The following is a 16,773-nucleotide window of genomic DNA, read 5'->3' as shown; positions in this document are numbered from 1 at the left end:
TAACATGCAGGTATTGTACATAAATGACCAATCGTGGTGCTGCGCGTGAGAAGATGAGATCTACAGAGAACGATCAACTATTCCCACGTGTTTGTTCGTTCGTTTGACTTGAAGCGTCGCTGCACACCAATCAAAAAAAGACACCAAGGTATGCACGAGAGCGATTCGAAAGCATAAGGAGCTATCTGCTCTGCTGTCTATAGCATATCTCATGAATGTCACACAACGATCAACCTGCACAGTGCAAAAAGCCAAAACCTGGATATTTTAGGCAATATAGAAATCCCGGCAAGGACGAGTCCCGTATGGTCACCCTACCTATAGCTGATAACTAATAGATAATATTAAAACTGAATACTATTTTGTCTAAATCAATCAATTCTATTGTTATATAAGCTGGAGAGTGAATTTAGGCATTATATCATTATTATGTACAGTATGAAAAATGGATATTCATTTTGGGATTTGCTGAAGAGGACAATTAACAGTGTTCTTAAATTACATTTTTTTATTATTGTTACTTTGATTGTTAGATGACAATTTGGTAATTTCAGGCAAATAAGGTTTAAATAAAATACAATTGAAAAATTTGTTGAAAACGTAAACCTTAACTAAAAATGACAAATTCTACCTTGGCAACTAAGTAAAGTAAATAAGTTAGAGTAGAGGCTATAAATAGAATATAAAACAATATATACTAATAAAAATGTGAAAAGCACATAAAATTACTAAAACTAAAATGAAAACTTGACACATTTACCATTTTCTGTTTGACATTTTAGCTAATGTCACATTTCCACGGAAGACATATGGTTAATTTTCAAGTATTGAGTTGTGAGCTAATTGGGAACTGAGTGTAAACTGTTCACTGTGTATTTCTGTGTACATTCATGAGCGCACACATTTGTGTCTGCCGGTCTATAGGCTGGGAGCCATTCATCGAGCCTTGGCCATGTTTCCTGGATTGGCAGCGACAGGCGGCAGGCCGGCTCCATCCTCCTTGCCTGAAGATCGGAGTTCGAGCCAAGCAGAGGCTGGATGTCAACATCACCTCTGTCTTACTGGGTACATAGTCTGGGTCAAACACACTCATAGGCCTCCATACTTTTCCCTAACTGTTTGCTTCCACATTTATGAGTGGTATGTTAATTTTGACACTCTGCTGCGGCCTGTCGTTCTGACACACAGAGCAGTACAGCACCACCAAGACTTCGTGGTTAGCAGATTACTGCAAGGAAGACGAGCAGTCGCCACAGTCCTCTGCCGCCCTGTCTTGGATGGGTTCATCAGTGGATCCCCCCTGCTTTGGACAGAGTGAGTAACAGCCGTTTGCTTAACCGGCACTTTCTTTCAGCTCTTAAAAAAAAAAAGAACTGCACTGCAACACTGTGTGTTACATATTTGCTTACATTAGAGCTTAATATACATTATACATAATTTTAAAAGCTGAAGTGTGCAATTTTTGCACCATAAGTGTCACCATATGTACATTATTGTTCAAAAGTTTGGGGTAAGTAAGATTTATTTATTTTTTGACAGATGTCTCATACTCACCACAGCTGCATTAATTTAAATAATAATACAATACAAACAGTAATACTGTGAAATATTATTACGATTTAAAATTACTGTTTTCTATTTTAATATATTTTACAGTTTGATTTATTCTTGTGACGTCAAAGCTGAATTTTCATGAGAAACCATTCAGATATCATTCTAATATGCTGTTTTGGTGCTCAAGAAACATTTTTAATGTTACTATCAATATAGAAAACCATTGTGCTGCTTAATAGTTTTGTGGAAACCATTTTTCTGTGTTCTTTAATACAACTCTTTTGTTACAAATGTCTTTACTGTCACTTTTGATTAATTTAATGCATCCTCACTAAATAAAAGTGTTATTTTCTATTAACAAAAAAGTACTGACCTCAAACTTTTGAATGGTAGTGTAATTACAAAAATACTGATTGTCAAACAGGGGTCCCATATACTCTTAGTGTCTGCCAGTGGTCAGACAAACCTGAGAAATCAACCTGTAAAATATTTACTTATAGTTGTCTCTAGATTTTAAGCTAGGATAGAAAGAAGCTAGGATGGTAGGATAGTATTTTAACATCAATACACTTAACAATCACACACTTCAGCTTTAGACAAGTTAATGTTGAATGGTTTGAAACTGTAAATTCATCAAATAAATGTATTTTAAAATAAGTAACAGTTTAAATCAGGTTTATTTCTTTTGAATATAAACATAAATCTTAATATCATTTTGAATTGGTGACTAACAATGAGCTGTTTTCAAAGTGTTTGTATGATAAGACCACAGTAAATACTATCATGATGTGTGCGTCTCATTCTACCCTTCTCTTTGACCGTATGCGTCTCCCCTCCTCTTCCCACAGACTCCTAGCATGTATCTATCTCTTCTCTTTTCCCTAACCCTTTCTCTCTGCTGTCAGGTCTTCCTCTTGCCTACCTTAGAACTAGAAGCTCTACCAGCTTGACTTGTCTCGAGCAGCAGATTCATGCCCGAGGTACAGTTCATAGATGCGCAGCCAACTATAAAGAAGTCAGAAGATCGTGTTTGGTGTCATAAAGCTTAGGATAGCCTCGTTCTCGGAGTTCTGTACTTTTGTTCTAACCCTAACCCTTCATTTTACCCCTGTCCCTTAACCTACAACCATACATGTATAAAACCTGTTATGTGTTAAATAGTAGTTTCTGGTGCCATCCTTTTCTTTAAACCATGCTTTCTTATTACAGAGTTAATGAATATGTTGTGAAATTGTCACTGACTTCATTTATTGTCTTTCTTTTCCATGGACTCTCCATTAATATAAATATGATTTGGGCTGTACTTCAGGGAGGAACATTTTATGTTCATTTCCCAACAAAACATTTTCAAAGTCAGTATTTGGTGCATAATACCTGATAGTTGGCATTGTTCACAAGCTTAATGAAAGCCTGTGGCTTATTTTATATTCATGCCTTGTTTCAGCGGATATGAAGCTGTCCAAGAGGAGACAACCATTTGTGCCCTATGCCTTACGTAACCATACGGGATGCACTATGTTGTTTACTACTCTCACTACCACACCAACCAGGTCAAAAGAATACATATATTATTCCTATAATATTCAGCTGCATTTAAGAGTTGTAAACATACAAGACGGTTCTGCTGTGTCCACAGAGTGGCGCTGTCTCACAGCAGTAGTGCTGATTCCATTTCTGATGTGCATGGGCCTGGGACCGACGATACGCACAACATCAGCCAGTGGAGAGAGGTGCTGCCAGGGGAGGAGATCCCGTTTGAGTTTGAGGCGCGGGAGAAACTGAGACACAGGTAGAAGAGGGTGTCTTTTTCATAAATACAATTGGCTTTGAATGTGCTAGCGTTGCTTTCTCATGTCATGAGAATTTCAGGCATTTTTTTTTTTTAACACAAAGTGATTTAAAGACTACGGCTTCATGACAAACTTTCTGGAGAAAATCTGGTTTTAGTGCCATGCTCAGGGGCACAGTTATAATAGAAATGGATAGTAACTACAGCGGTTCTCCAACTCTGGGATTGTTCATAACTGAGAGGCTATGACTTCTTGATCCCAGGCGAAATGATGCAGAAGCTGTGAAGTTACAGAAATCACGGTCCTGCTCCACCAACATTTTATCCTTGAGCAAGGCAGTCATCCAAGGTTGCCCCACACTTTGTGTACTGTCATTTTAGATTGTTAACCTGTAATTTAGCAGGCAAGATATTCAGGAAAAAATGTTGAGCTGAACTTGTTTTGATTCATCTGTAGTTTATTTAATATTTAATATTGTTAATATTAATGAATATTAATGTTTTGTAATGTATGTGCTTTTTTTGTAAAAAAAAAAAATTATAAGCTTTTGGTTTAAAAAAATAATAATTTCAATTTATGATTTTAGTTTTAGTTAAATTTTACTTAGTAATTTTAGATCTTCAAGCTAACAGTAATAACACTGCTATCAGAATGGAGCCAAACCTTAAAGCAAGTTCACATAAACAATATAATGACTGTTGAATTATCATATTACAGTATGACCAGAAATATTTAAATGTTTTTAATTGTTTACAAAAAAGTTAAACGTGTTGTTTTTGTTTTTTTTTGCTGTACTGCTTGTCCTTTAATACTTCTTTGATTGTACTTTCCACCTCTTTGCTGCTGATATGCTCTGACCACAGACACACCCATGAGCTGAAGCTCCACCAGCTGCTGGTGCGTGTTGTAGGCTGGGAGCAGGTGAAGCCAGTGTCAGTGGACAAGGTTGGAGTATTCTTCCGCTACGCTGCTCCTGATCAAAACAACCCCTCAAACACTGTGAGTTTTAATGGGTCGTTATGTGGAGAATGAATTTTTCGACATTCATTTAAACCTCTAAACTCATTAGTAATTCACAAATGCATTATATTAGTGATTCTCTACATGCATTTTGAAGTCTTTGACTTCTCTCATGGGTCTTTGAAACAAAAATTTTTTTCATCATTTTGAAATACAAAAACTTAGTTCATGAAAAATGAAAATGCTTCATAAAAATGATAATGTCTTTTCTAGGTTGGCAGCCCAATTAGCAGAACCAACATCATACACCCTCATGTATATGTAAGTGTTTGTATCTCATAACATTATGCTAAATTATTCTAGAGTATGTACACAATCTATAATCTCTGTTCAGTTCTCATCTTTGCCGCCCGTTCGAGTGGTTCTCTCTATCACTATGGAGGGCAGTGCACGTAAGGTCATTACAGTGCAGTCAGCACTCACAGTGAAGAATCGCCTTGAGGTTCCCATGGAAGTGCGACTAGACAGTCCTTCAGCTCCAGACAGTAAGCACACACCTTATTGTTTATGATTTCCCTGTGTTTATCAACTATGAATCTAAATTTAATTGTACCGTCTATAGAACCTGTTGTCCTGCCTCCCATCCTGCCTGGAGAGGCCTTGGCCATCCCTCTCCATCTGACCTCTTGGAGGCTTCAAGCAAGACCTAAAGGCTTGGGGTTGTTCTTCTGTAAAATGCCCATCCATTGGACCTCTGTGGAGCGGCCTGGTGAGGTCAGCAGCAGTAAGAGAGAGTGCCAGTCAGCAGACTTTGATGAACTACTCAAGCGCAACTTTAGGTAACAATAGGCTGACTGGAAAAAGAAAATATCAAAGAAGAATGAGCCTAGAGTTCTAAACACTTTTGTACTTTTTTAGGTTTTGTGTTGTCATTAAAAAAGAGAACTACCCTGATCAGCAGCCTGCCAAAACTGTGGCAGGAGGTACAAAGCAGATCTACCGCCAACCAGGTCACACCATCTATCTGCTGCCCCCCCTGGTGCTGGCCAACCTTCTTCCCTGTGACCTTAACTACTACATCAAAGGGACCTCAATCAAGGGAACCATGCAACCAGGCAAAGAGGCAGTGCTGCATGCAGCAGACACGTCACAAAATACAGAATTAGGTGAATTGGAATACATGATGATTTATCATATATTTTTAACATAAAAGCTGCTTTATTAATCCACATTTCTGTTGACACAAAGCTTCATGAGTTTGCTATTTGTTTTCAGGTGTGCTCCTGGAAAACTTTCCTATGTGTAAGGAGTTGCTCATACCTCCGGGTACACAAAACTATGTGGTGCGAATGCGGTTATATGATGTCAACAAACGGCTGCTCTGTCTCACCATACGGATTGTTCTCAGAGCCCAGGGAGCATTGAAAATCCTCATCTCTGCTCCTTATTGGCTTGTCAACAAGACTGGTATGCTTTCAGATCTGTGCATTGACTATAGGTTGATTATATGAATTCAAAACCTTAACCGAACACAACTGTACTGCACCACATCTGTAATATTTCCATTGATTATTGTGTCTGCAGGGCTGCCTCTGATCTTCCGCCAAGACAATGGGAAAACTGATGCCGCTGGGCAGTTTGAGGAGCATGAGTTAGCCAGGAGTTTGAGCCCATTGCTCTTTTGCTACACTGACAAAGAGCAACCCAATATGTGAGTGCAAGAGAAGGGGAAAATCCAAAGAATTCTCATTGTGTGTTCCCACCATCCCCACCCATCAAATGCTTTTGTATATCTTATTTAATTAGCCTGCATAAATTCTACCACCAGAGTCATTTATTCATTACTCAACATAGCAGAAATGTAATTTAACTACATAATTACCCTTTATTCCTTAAAGCTCTCTAAAGTCTTGTTCTTTTTGAACAGGTGCACCATGCGGATCGGTAAAGGGATCCACCCAGATGGTGTTCCAGGATGGTGCCAAGGTTTCTCTCTGGATGGGGGGAGTGGAGTGAGAGCAGTTAAAGTCATCCAGCATGGTAACAGGCCCGGACTCATCTACAATATAGGTAATAAGGAATGCCTATCCTGTTTTAACAATCATCTTTAGGGCCCTATGAAATCCATTTAATTTGTTCTCAAATTCCATTTTATTTTTTCCCAAATTCTTTTTTTTCTGTTTTATTTTTTCTAGACTCTGTTTTAATGGTTAAATTAAATTGTATCAATCTAAAAGCATGTCTAATTAATTGAAATCATGAAACTTACACAATTTAACAGCAATTTATTAAAAGTTTAACAAAAATGACAATTTTAAGGCCCTATGAAATGCATTTTATTTTTTCTCAAATTCAGTTTTAACCAAATACTGTTTTCTATTATTTTTCTTGATTCCATTTTAATGGTTTCATTACATATTAATAATCAAAAGCATCTCTAAATAATTGATTTGATTTAAAAAAATAAATATAAAAAAAATATTTTTTGTTTTTCAGAAATACTATGTTTTATGTGTTTACATTTTTCTGGTAAATAATTTTTCTGGTAAATATTCCTCGAAAATAATGTTTTAATAATAATTTTATTATTAGTAGTAGTAGTACTGTTATTACATTCAGTAATATATTTCTGTCAAAGTTAAACCAAACTTTTATTTTGACGGTTGCTGTGACGGTTGCAGTTTGTACAGGATTTGACATTTTTCTCAAAAGAAAATTCTCATGAAGTGACTCAGAGCAGTTCTAGAGATTATGTTTATGTGTTTATGTACTCCTATATTAAGGCGGTGGAGGCTGAAAATGTGTCATGCGCACTTCAGTATGTGTGTAGTAAATTAAATTCACATTCATTCACACGGAGACACTTAGAACATGCAAGATTCCTATTTAAATAGTATTTTTGCGGCTTAATATTTACAGACACTAGTCCATATCGTGTTTTGATTTTAGTATCCTGGCCTCTATTCATCCATAAGTTGCCAAATTCCATGACATTCCACGTTATACAGTAATTTCACTTTTTATGACTGGATTCCGTGATTCCGTCCTCGTTTAGCTCCAACTTGCCGCAACACACCTTGCTGGAAGTTTCTAGTAATCCTGAAGACACTGATTAGTTGGTACATGTGTGTTTTATATCAAACACTGCAGGGTAATGGCTGCCCAGAGGCAGGAGTGGACACCACTGTGATAAGTTGATGTTATAATATAATGTAATGTCTCATTATAGGAATAAATGTGAAAAAAGGGAAAGGACGTTATCGTGACACACACATTGTGACCTTTGCTCCACGATACCTGCTTGACAATCGGTCATCTCACAAGTTAGCCTTCTCTCAGCGGGAATTTGTCAGAGGAAAGGTGGGAATGCATGATTTCATTGTGTTTGTCATTGTGCTATGTTTTAGATATTCCTAATAAAAGACACAGGATAAAAACTGATAATGCTTTGTTTGCTTATAGGGTACTGCAAATCCAGAGGGATATATCTCCACCCTGCCAGGCTCTAGTGTTGTGTTTCACTGGCCCAGAAATGACTACGATCAGCTTCTCTGTGTCCATCTCATAGATGTTCCCAACTGCACCTGGTCTGGAGGTTTTGAGGTCAACAAGCCTAAATCCTTCCACATCAACATGAGGTACCCAGTGCCACCAAATATGCTCTAGAGATAGCTGAACAGAACAGAAAATTAAGAGTTTTCAATTTCATAAACATCTTTCCTCTCGTTATGTGTTCCATAGGGACACTTTGGGAAACTGCTTCTTCCTCCGAGCTGAGATTGCTTTGAAAGGGGCAACGTATCAAATCTCATTCAGTGACACTGACCAGCTGCCCCCACCCTTCCGTATAGATAACATCTCTGAGGTAAGTCCTTAGAGGGTGCACATTATCAAGTATTGAAAGGCTGTAGAACGGTTCAGAAGATTTGAGAATAAAGAGTATCACTAAGATGGCTGGGAATATGACCTGGCCAGGACTTGAACTCAGGTCACCCACGGGCATCACAGCTGAATTTGTCAAAACATGAATAAGAATGCAGTGCTAACCACAATCTCAACCTAAATCATATAAGAAATTGTGCTGCAGCTCTTTCATTTCAGAAGTTTCAGTTTTGCTCAAGGGAGACTTGGGTTTTGTTTGTGCCTCTAACTTATTAATAATAATATTCAGAAAATATTTCCTTTCAGTGTTCAATTCTAGACACCATAACATGTATAATAGAGTAGGCATAGCAAGATAAAGCACATTCTTCTTAAAAGCTGTACCTGTAATCAATATTAGCCTGTTATTTGAGGTTTAATTGGTCTTCTGCAGATGTGCACATTTTCCCTCACCTTCTTCCGACCCCTTAGCCAGATTTCCCGTCATTTGATCTGTAGGTGGTTTTAAATTTACTGAGTGAGACACCATTCTAGCCATTATAAAAGGTGAATATAAAGCTTTTGTCACACAAAATAGCTCTTTTACTCCCTCTGGCATGACTTAAGCAATCGATTCATCCGTCAAGCATTGAATTCACACCTGACAGCTCTGCATCCGATGTTTTCTCTGTCTCACTGCTGCCCTTACATCAAAAACAGATCTTTTTTTGTTCTGCTAATGATTATTTTGGATAGACATTTAGCTGCTTCTTTGGTGTGGGTCTTGATATTAAACAACCAAATGTCGGTTGGTGCTGGGATTAGACACATTCTCAGTGATTTATCTTGGAGTCTTTGGGTGTTTCAGATCTTTCATCATCAAACATCAATCTAGGCTACCCAGCTGAGGATGATCAAACTTCTGTTTATGCTATAGCAGCAATATCACACAAATCCACTCCAGAGCCTACATCCAGAGGATAGAAATATCCTACATCTAGCCGCAAGCACCTTGCTCTACTGTCACTGTCAATGATGTGTGAAAGCTCTGTGAGCTCCTGCGTTATTCCAACATCATCTTTGTTGTCTCTGAAAACAATAAGGTCCAAAGATGGTTTGCCAACATTTTGAGAGAAGTTCAGTTGTTTTCCCAGGTCCATTGTCAACTTCCATTTCTGCCATGTTATTTGTTCTATTCAAGCTGGTGGAAAGCTTTGAGAAATTTGCACCAGCTTGTTGTAGCATTTGCTCATTTTCTCTGCAGACTTCTCCATTATACATGTCCTCTTTACTTCAGGTGCCTATCCAGTTCTGGCAACATGGAGTGGCTGATATCAGGCTACACACAGAGGTCAAACCTGGGGCAGTTCTGGACTATGCCTGCGATGAACCCATTCTTCAACCCTTCATCACCCTCACTGTGAAGGGAGCTGGATCCTCAGAGGTTACTGCTGACATGAACTTCTTCAAAGAATACAACAAGCTCTACTATGAGAACTTCATCTACATTGCTGCGTCCTTCACATTCTCAGAGTGAGTTCTCAACCTTCCAAATAGCTCACTAATCTTTGAAATTGACCAATTTCAAGCAGAAAACTTTCCACTGGCCGTCACACTTGCGTATTACCTCTTCAAACTGATGTTTGTAAATATAAGTAAATATTCACTTGATTTTATAACAGAGATGCAGGAAAGAGGCCAGTGGGGAAGAAACGGGTGGTCAGCTGTGCTGAACTGGTGCTGGATGTGGAGACGAAAACACAGAGAGTCATCCTGAAGAAAAAGGTCTGCTGATGTTATTCCACAGCCATCTATCTTCCATTTTCTCATTATAGGTTTTTCTCAAAAGTTCTCACATTTCTTTATCCGTTTAGGAGCCTGGAAAGCGTTCCCAGCTTTGGCGGATGACAGGAACAGGAATGCTCTGTCATGAGGGCTCATCTCCTCCACAGAGCAAACCTTCTCAGCCTCGACCCCTCAGTTCTTCTTTAGTGCTTGACATTGCTGGACTGGCTGCAGTGACAGACAACAGGTTACCTAACTGCTTCATAGCACAACAAAGGACAACTTGTGCTGTCTTATTTTAAGCGTGTTTTTGTCCATGTAGAGAGTAAACATTATCATGATGTGCGGGTGTTATTTCTCACATATCTTGTATTTCTGTTTTAGCTATGAGCCTCTGATGTTGAGACAGCCAGACAGCCGCCGCAGCACCACCCAGACATGGCACTTCAGCTCTGGCATGTTGACCTGTGGTTTACCCAGACTAGTCGTCCAGGTCTGTCCTTCTTTAATCAGATTTTTTTGCTCCTCAATGGCTATTTTCAGTATTAAACAATCTGTGGCTCTTTAAAAAGCTGTCTGTGGTGTTTTAGGTAAGAGGGGGAGTTTCTGGACTATATGATGGTGCTGAGGTGGTACTGGGACCAGACTCTGGTGTTTTGGAACCGTTACCAGAGCAACAGTTCATCAACCAGAAAATGAGGCCTGGCTCAGGGGTTCTGTCTGTACAAGTCCTGCCTGATGGGCCAACGCGAGTATTGCAGGTAAGACACCCCATTGTTATTAAGGTAAGACACTCTCATTGTTACTGAAGGACATGGTTGGGGTAGCATGCCATCTGAAACCATATGAAGTGGAATCAGTTCCTGTCTTTCTTTCACACTTTCTAATATAATAAAAAGCTGCATACCTCATTTCAGATCAGTGACTTCAACCAACGTCGCGTGAATAGACCCTCTCCCAGCACGGAGGAAGACCAGAATAAAGAGAGCACTCAGAAGAAGGTTCCTGAGGAGGAGCTTGAGGTACAAACCATGTTTCCGATGTAGAATTTTACCTTGACTGTTTCCAGTAAAAATAGAATTGGCACAGGTTTCACAAATATTGAACTTGGAAGTTAAGAAGTCCTAATTCATGCCCTTGTGTGAAGGTGTTGGTGAACCTAGAGGAAGGAGTAGGCCTGTCACTGGTGAATAAGCTTCCCGAAGAGCTAGTTTTTGCCACCCTGTCTGGCATTGTTGTGCACTTCATCCGCACCGCTGCCAGCCAGGTGCTGGAATTTACAGTGAAAGATATTCAGGTAAGCAGCCACAGACCAAAACGTACTTCTTTACTGTGTGAGAATTTCTCACTTTGGATTAGGGAAGGGTCAAGATGGTTGACCGGTTAGTAAGATTGACTATCTATATTTTTGCCCATCCGTCATATTTATGACCATCAGCTGGGCAAAGTGATGGCTGTTAATATAAAAACACATCAACATAGATTCCAAGAAAACACATTGTTCATTGGATTTTATTCATACCAGGTCCCAGAAAACACTTTTATGGATCTCAGTTAGTACAAGCCCAACCAAATCTAACAATCATGGACCTGTATGTATATATTTAATGTGCAATCCATGTCTTTATACCGCTGTTCCTCTTATATGGGCACTACATACAAGGATGGATTGTGGGTGTGCTGACTTAGCAACCTTCAATAAAGTTCTGACAGACATATCTTTATTTTCTTGTCTATTTCAGGTGGACAACCAGCTCCTGGGCACCACTCACCCTGTTATGCTGTGTGTGACTCCAAGCTCCACTGAAAGTTCTGCAGTGGACTCAGGCCCTGCTTTGCAGGTCAACTCTGTTAAAGTGCCCAGCAGTCTTATGCTCACAGATCTTTATAAGGTGAAACCAACTTATGGACTCAACTTTGTCTCCAAAAAATGCTTCAGGCCTATCTGTACATCTTTTGTCTACAGGAGTTTGATTATAGATTTTACTCTCTGCCTTACAGCATCTGATGGTCACAGCCCACCGCTATACTGTCATCATTGAGGAGAAGCTCCTAATGAAACTGCTCCTATTCTTTGGCTATGGTCAGACAGAGGGAGGTGTGTAGTAATTATCCATCTGATGTGCAGTATAGGGAATGCACCTTTTGATTCTCTCCTAAGTACTGTACATGATTTTGTGTTTCAGAGGTGGAGAAGCTGGATGAGAACCTTTATGAGAAAACCAATGAAGATGCAGGAATAAAGCACTATTATTTTGAGAACTTGAAGATCAGTCTTCCTCAGGTCAAGCTGAGTGTCTTCACCTCTCACAAGTTACCCCCTGACCTGAAGGTACAAGAGCCACAGTAGAATCAGCTGGAGTACTGTCAGTTCTTCACTGGATGCAGTTCTGTTGTATGAAGTTTATAAAGTGGTCTGTAGCATAATCAAATGTTGTTCTGCACAGGCTTTGAAGGGAACCCTTGGGTTGCCACTCATTCGGTTTGAAGATGCAATCATTAACATGTACCCCTACACTCGAGTCCATCCTTATGAGACGCAGGAGATGATCATCAATGACATTCTCAAGCACTTCAAAGAGGTCTTAAACATTCTTCATTCTGAATTGTTATATTTACATTTGATTTTTGTGCAATGTTACGGTATAAGTTCTCAATGGTTGCATCACAACTGTATGATTTCATTAGCACTTGGTCTTACGTCTGCTTTCTTTGTTTTTTTGTAGGAGCTTATCAGTCAGGCAGCTCAGATTCTGGGTTCAGTGGACTTCCTGGGTAACCCCATGGGCCTACTGAATGACGTTACTGAGGGTATGAATGAACTTATCAAGTACGGCAACGTTGGAGGGCTCATCCGCAGTGTTACACATGGTGTTTCCAACTCAGCTGCCAAGGTAGCAAAAGTTCACATTCTTACTGTCGTCTTCACCAGTCCATTTGGCAATGCATGATTCTCAATCACATTTAGTATTTCACAGAGTTATTTTGCTATATTATTCCCAAATGTATGATATATGGTAAAGTCCATCTGTTCAGCTGCAAAGTACCAGAGCAGTAACCACAAGACAGGGATTCACTGGGTGCAAGGCCAAGTCATAATGAGAAAAAAAAACAAGAGAACGAATTGTCCTCTGTGATCGGGTCTGTTCAAATGTAAATTAGAAGCTGAAGTTGTTTATTTCTCAGACTTCTTATTGAATATGTTTTTGAAGAACCGTCCAAGCAGTCTGCCTGAGCAGGAACACTAGAACAAGCCACATGTTGTCATTTGATGATTTCCAGGAAAAGAATGGGAACAGCATTGAAAGGTCAGATGCACATGATGTTCACTAGCAAAGCAGTCTGACCTGATTTTCATCCTAATATGCAATGGAGAGGTGAAGATTCAGCAAGTTTATTAGTTTTGGTCTCCTTGTGTAATCGGGCAGGTTTCTGCTTGTTTACAGAATCAGGGAACACCAGCATTTAATTCTTTTGTCAGCATAAAAGTTGAATATCGGCCCTGGAACATTCTCATGTACATTTTAAGTTTGTGAGGCTCTTAGTGTTGAGATTGAGCAGATGGACTCTGATTAATGAGTTTAAAAAGCTAATTTGCTCATGCCACTAGTGTATGAATGTGTATACTCATGTGGCTACAGTTGTGTGTAGTCAGACCTGAGCCTACACTTCATGTCCTGCAGCCAGCTCTCAGCATGTCTGTCTGACAGGCCGTTGCACCACGTCCTTCATTGGCAGCCAGCTCACTGTCAGACAAGGCTTTGTGTGCTTTTCCCTCTGTGCTCTCATTTACTTTCCTTCCAGCCACACTGGCCAAGCTCATGCCAAAAGTACTCATAGAATGGGACAACATTAGGTCTCAATCAGCAATCTTTCACATTCACACTAGACCCTAATTTTACTGGCTGCTTTTTTTAACTAAGGTGAGTGGGTTTAAATACGGTCATCATACTACTACAGTAATTTTAGGTGATATTTAAAAATAGACTTTGGAGAAAAATAGATTTTCAATATAGGTTGGAGCAACAGTCCCTTTCTTTGACTTCAGCTCATCTATTGCTGTAGTATCTTTTAAGGTCTTTCTAAATAACCCACTGAACTGCTGAAGAAATGCTTAGGTTCACCAAAGAAAAAATCCTCTCTCTGGCTGCTTTTTAGCCACTAACTCAATTTCAAATGTATAAACAAATTATTACTCCCCCTGGAGAACTTCCAGCAGCTTGAATAAAAATACTTTGCCAAAATCATCCACCAACTGCATAAGGCTCCGTGTCGTGCTGCTTGGGGTAGAAAAACTTTAATGAAAGATATAAAAGGCATTTGAGAGCCTTGGTTTGATCAAGTGCCTAGAAAGCTTGAGGTTTATTGTATTTGCAAAGATTACAATTAGTTTTTGTAACTTATGTCAGTGGCCACCCAGAATTTATTTTGGAACATGTGCAGTCCTCAATAATTCTCTGTTGTTAGTTTTACCTTTATGGGGGCCTTTCTTAATAGGCATTTTTAGCCAAAACACACTCTGTTGACTGCAATGCCTGTGCCTTTGACATTTTCCAGTTTATTTTTTTATAATTCCTATAATTTAAAAATGCCTTTAATTTCATATTCAGCCATATCTTCAGCTAAGCTTCAAGCTGATTTTTCCTTCACCGTTTCATGTTTCGAAGTAAATCTCTCACTGTGAACAGGATTTAGCCTACCTTTTTATTATCAGTTTGTACAATTTTTCTCATCTGTCAGACCACTTTATGCTGATCACACCGTGGTTTTCATTCTTTTACATCTTCTTTCTCACATGTAGACACACTGAAACACATTCTTGCACACCTCTAGGGGCCCTGCTTTGAGATAGTATAGTCTAATGGCTCAAGCAGGGGTGGTGTGAGGGGCCATAAACTTGAAAGTGTTCTGATCCTGCGCTCCCTCCCACAAACTCATATCTGGTAAATGTATTGGTATAATTTCACAGGCAAGCTTTTTTTTTTTATATATATAAAGGAAGAGAGTGAGAGAGGGAGGCAGAAGAGGAGGAGGAGGAGCAAAGAATCTGAGCTGGCCTTCAGATGAACTCACCAGGGACTGTGCTTGGAGGGGTCATTCCAAGTTCATGCCTGGCTTTCGCTTGAGTTCTGCAGAATGTGCCTGTGTTTATAAAGTGCTCCGGCTGCTGTAGGGAGCTCACTGGGCCTGTAACACAAACTCCCTTCCAGGAGGCACCTGCAGGGGACCTGAGGGGGGCCACACTGGGCAAAGTCAGGTCAACTGTGCCAAGAGGGGGAAACGCCACCCCATTAGACAAATTACAGCCTGATATATTTGACAGCTGGATGAGATGGTGTGTAAAATCAATTATCTGTAAAATCGGTGTGTATCCTCGTAGCTCAGCAATGGAAGTGTTTGAGAACAATGATGGTTGCCCAGAATATGGTACCTTGCAAATAAATTTTTCCATTTTCAGTGACTGTAAGATATTAGAAATAAATAGGTTTCATGAACTCACAGAAAAGGAGAATAGTTGATTTTCATTTATTTTGTTTGACTGTAGTCTATAGTATAAACAGCTGAAGAACTACATGAACTTTTGGAGTAAATGAAATGGGAACCACAATAAGTCATGGATGTGTCCTAAAGTAGACAGTTCACTCCTTAAGGTCACTGCAGGCAGTTCACTCCTTAGGGTCACTGTGGGGGGTTTTCACTAACTGAAAAGGCCAGTGTCAGCAACTGTTCCAGTGGCTGACATTATAAGCCTAAGTCACACCAAGCCGACTTCAAAGAACTAGAGGCAACAAAAGCTAACGGTGTTGTCGCCTTGCGTTGGCTGCATCTGGACCAAAAATCTGTGCTTGAACACGCACAGACTACATCCGACTGCAAACTAGCATGTGCGTTCTGCGCCTGCATATAGAAATTTACTTTCTGTAACAGCATGTATCACTAGTCTATATTCATCATTCAAAAGGAGAAAACATGACAAGAATATACGAGATATAACTAGCCCGACAGATTTTGGCCAATGGCTGACTGTCAGCTTGGTGTGTCCTGGCATTTAAATTAAAAATGATTTATAAATGTATTTCATACCACATGTGATTTGGACTGAATTGTTTGCTTGTTGGTACAGTAAACTTAATAATATTGCATAATTATTGTATTGTTTTATTTTTAGTGCTGTCAAGTGATTGATTGCGATTAATCGCATTCAAAATAAAAGTTTTTGTTTACATAATATATGTGTGTGTACTGTGTATATTTATTATGTATATATAAATACACACACACAAAGCATATATTTTGATATTTACATGCATATATTTAGATTCATATAATTTGTCATGTATAAATAATATTTAATGTATAACATTTTTCTTAAATATATACTTGCATGTGTGTGTATTTATATATCACATAATTAATATACACAGTACACACACACATATTATGTAAACAGGAACTTTTATTTTGGATGCGATTAATTGTTGGACAGCACTATTTATTTTTAGATTGGGTTTCATTATTCATTTAAGTGGGAATGTTCTATCCAGTATAATATATGAATTGTTCATTGTAGTAGATACAAGCTAGTATTCTTTTCTTTGGTTGCTGTTATATGTTTATCTGTCTGTGCAGTTTGCAGGCACCTTATCAGATGGATTGGGCAAGGTAATGGACAATCGCCATCAGACTGAACGAGAGTGCATTCGCTATCATGGAGCAACCAGCGGAGAGCACCTTGTGGCAGGGATTCATGGTCTTGCTCATGGTACATCAGAATATTTGTATTTGAAATGCTCAATATTCAGGCACTTTATTGTACCATGAT

The 16,773-nt window shown here is 39.1% G+C and overlaps 1 protein-coding gene across 1 annotated transcript in view; it reads left to right on the top strand.

Moving 5' to 3' along the window:
* LOC306859836 (intermembrane lipid transfer protein VPS13D-like) overlaps positions 1–16,773 on the top strand; it is a 43,031-nt gene that overhangs the window by 19,006 nt on the left and 7,252 nt on the right. The window contains exons 38-65 of the mRNA XM_079401168.1: positions 925–1,065; positions 1,189–1,314; positions 2,999–3,104; positions 3,191–3,343; positions 4,208–4,343; positions 4,578–4,625; positions 4,699–4,849; positions 4,927–5,143; positions 5,223–5,470; positions 5,580–5,771; positions 5,889–6,015; positions 6,232–6,374; positions 7,534–7,664; positions 7,767–7,942; positions 8,046–8,169; positions 9,463–9,698; positions 9,848–9,950; positions 10,040–10,197; positions 10,335–10,443; positions 10,541–10,711; positions 10,868–10,972; positions 11,098–11,247; positions 11,693–11,842; positions 11,952–12,048; positions 12,137–12,282; positions 12,398–12,532; positions 12,677–12,844; positions 16,581–16,713. Of these exons, the coding sequence (XP_079257294.1) occupies positions 925–1,065; positions 1,189–1,314; positions 2,999–3,104; positions 3,191–3,343; positions 4,208–4,343; positions 4,578–4,625; positions 4,699–4,849; positions 4,927–5,143; positions 5,223–5,470; positions 5,580–5,771; positions 5,889–6,015; positions 6,232–6,374; positions 7,534–7,664; positions 7,767–7,942; positions 8,046–8,169; positions 9,463–9,698; positions 9,848–9,950; positions 10,040–10,197; positions 10,335–10,443; positions 10,541–10,711; positions 10,868–10,972; positions 11,098–11,247; positions 11,693–11,842; positions 11,952–12,048; positions 12,137–12,282; positions 12,398–12,532; positions 12,677–12,844; positions 16,581–16,713 (4,080 nt within the window). The remainder of the gene's footprint in view (positions 1–924; positions 1,066–1,188; positions 1,315–2,998; positions 3,105–3,190; positions 3,344–4,207; positions 4,344–4,577; positions 4,626–4,698; positions 4,850–4,926; positions 5,144–5,222; positions 5,471–5,579; positions 5,772–5,888; positions 6,016–6,231; positions 6,375–7,533; positions 7,665–7,766; positions 7,943–8,045; positions 8,170–9,462; positions 9,699–9,847; positions 9,951–10,039; positions 10,198–10,334; positions 10,444–10,540; positions 10,712–10,867; positions 10,973–11,097; positions 11,248–11,692; positions 11,843–11,951; positions 12,049–12,136; positions 12,283–12,397; positions 12,533–12,676; positions 12,845–16,580; positions 16,714–16,773) is intronic.

This window comes from Barbus barbus (assembly GCF_936440315.1).
Source record: "Barbus barbus genome assembly, chromosome: 40".
Taxonomy (NCBI): domain Eukaryota; kingdom Metazoa; phylum Chordata; class Actinopteri; order Cypriniformes; family Cyprinidae; genus Barbus; species Barbus barbus.
The sequence above is the reverse complement of the archived record's forward strand: the minus strand, read 5'-3'. Positions and strand labels throughout refer to the sequence as shown.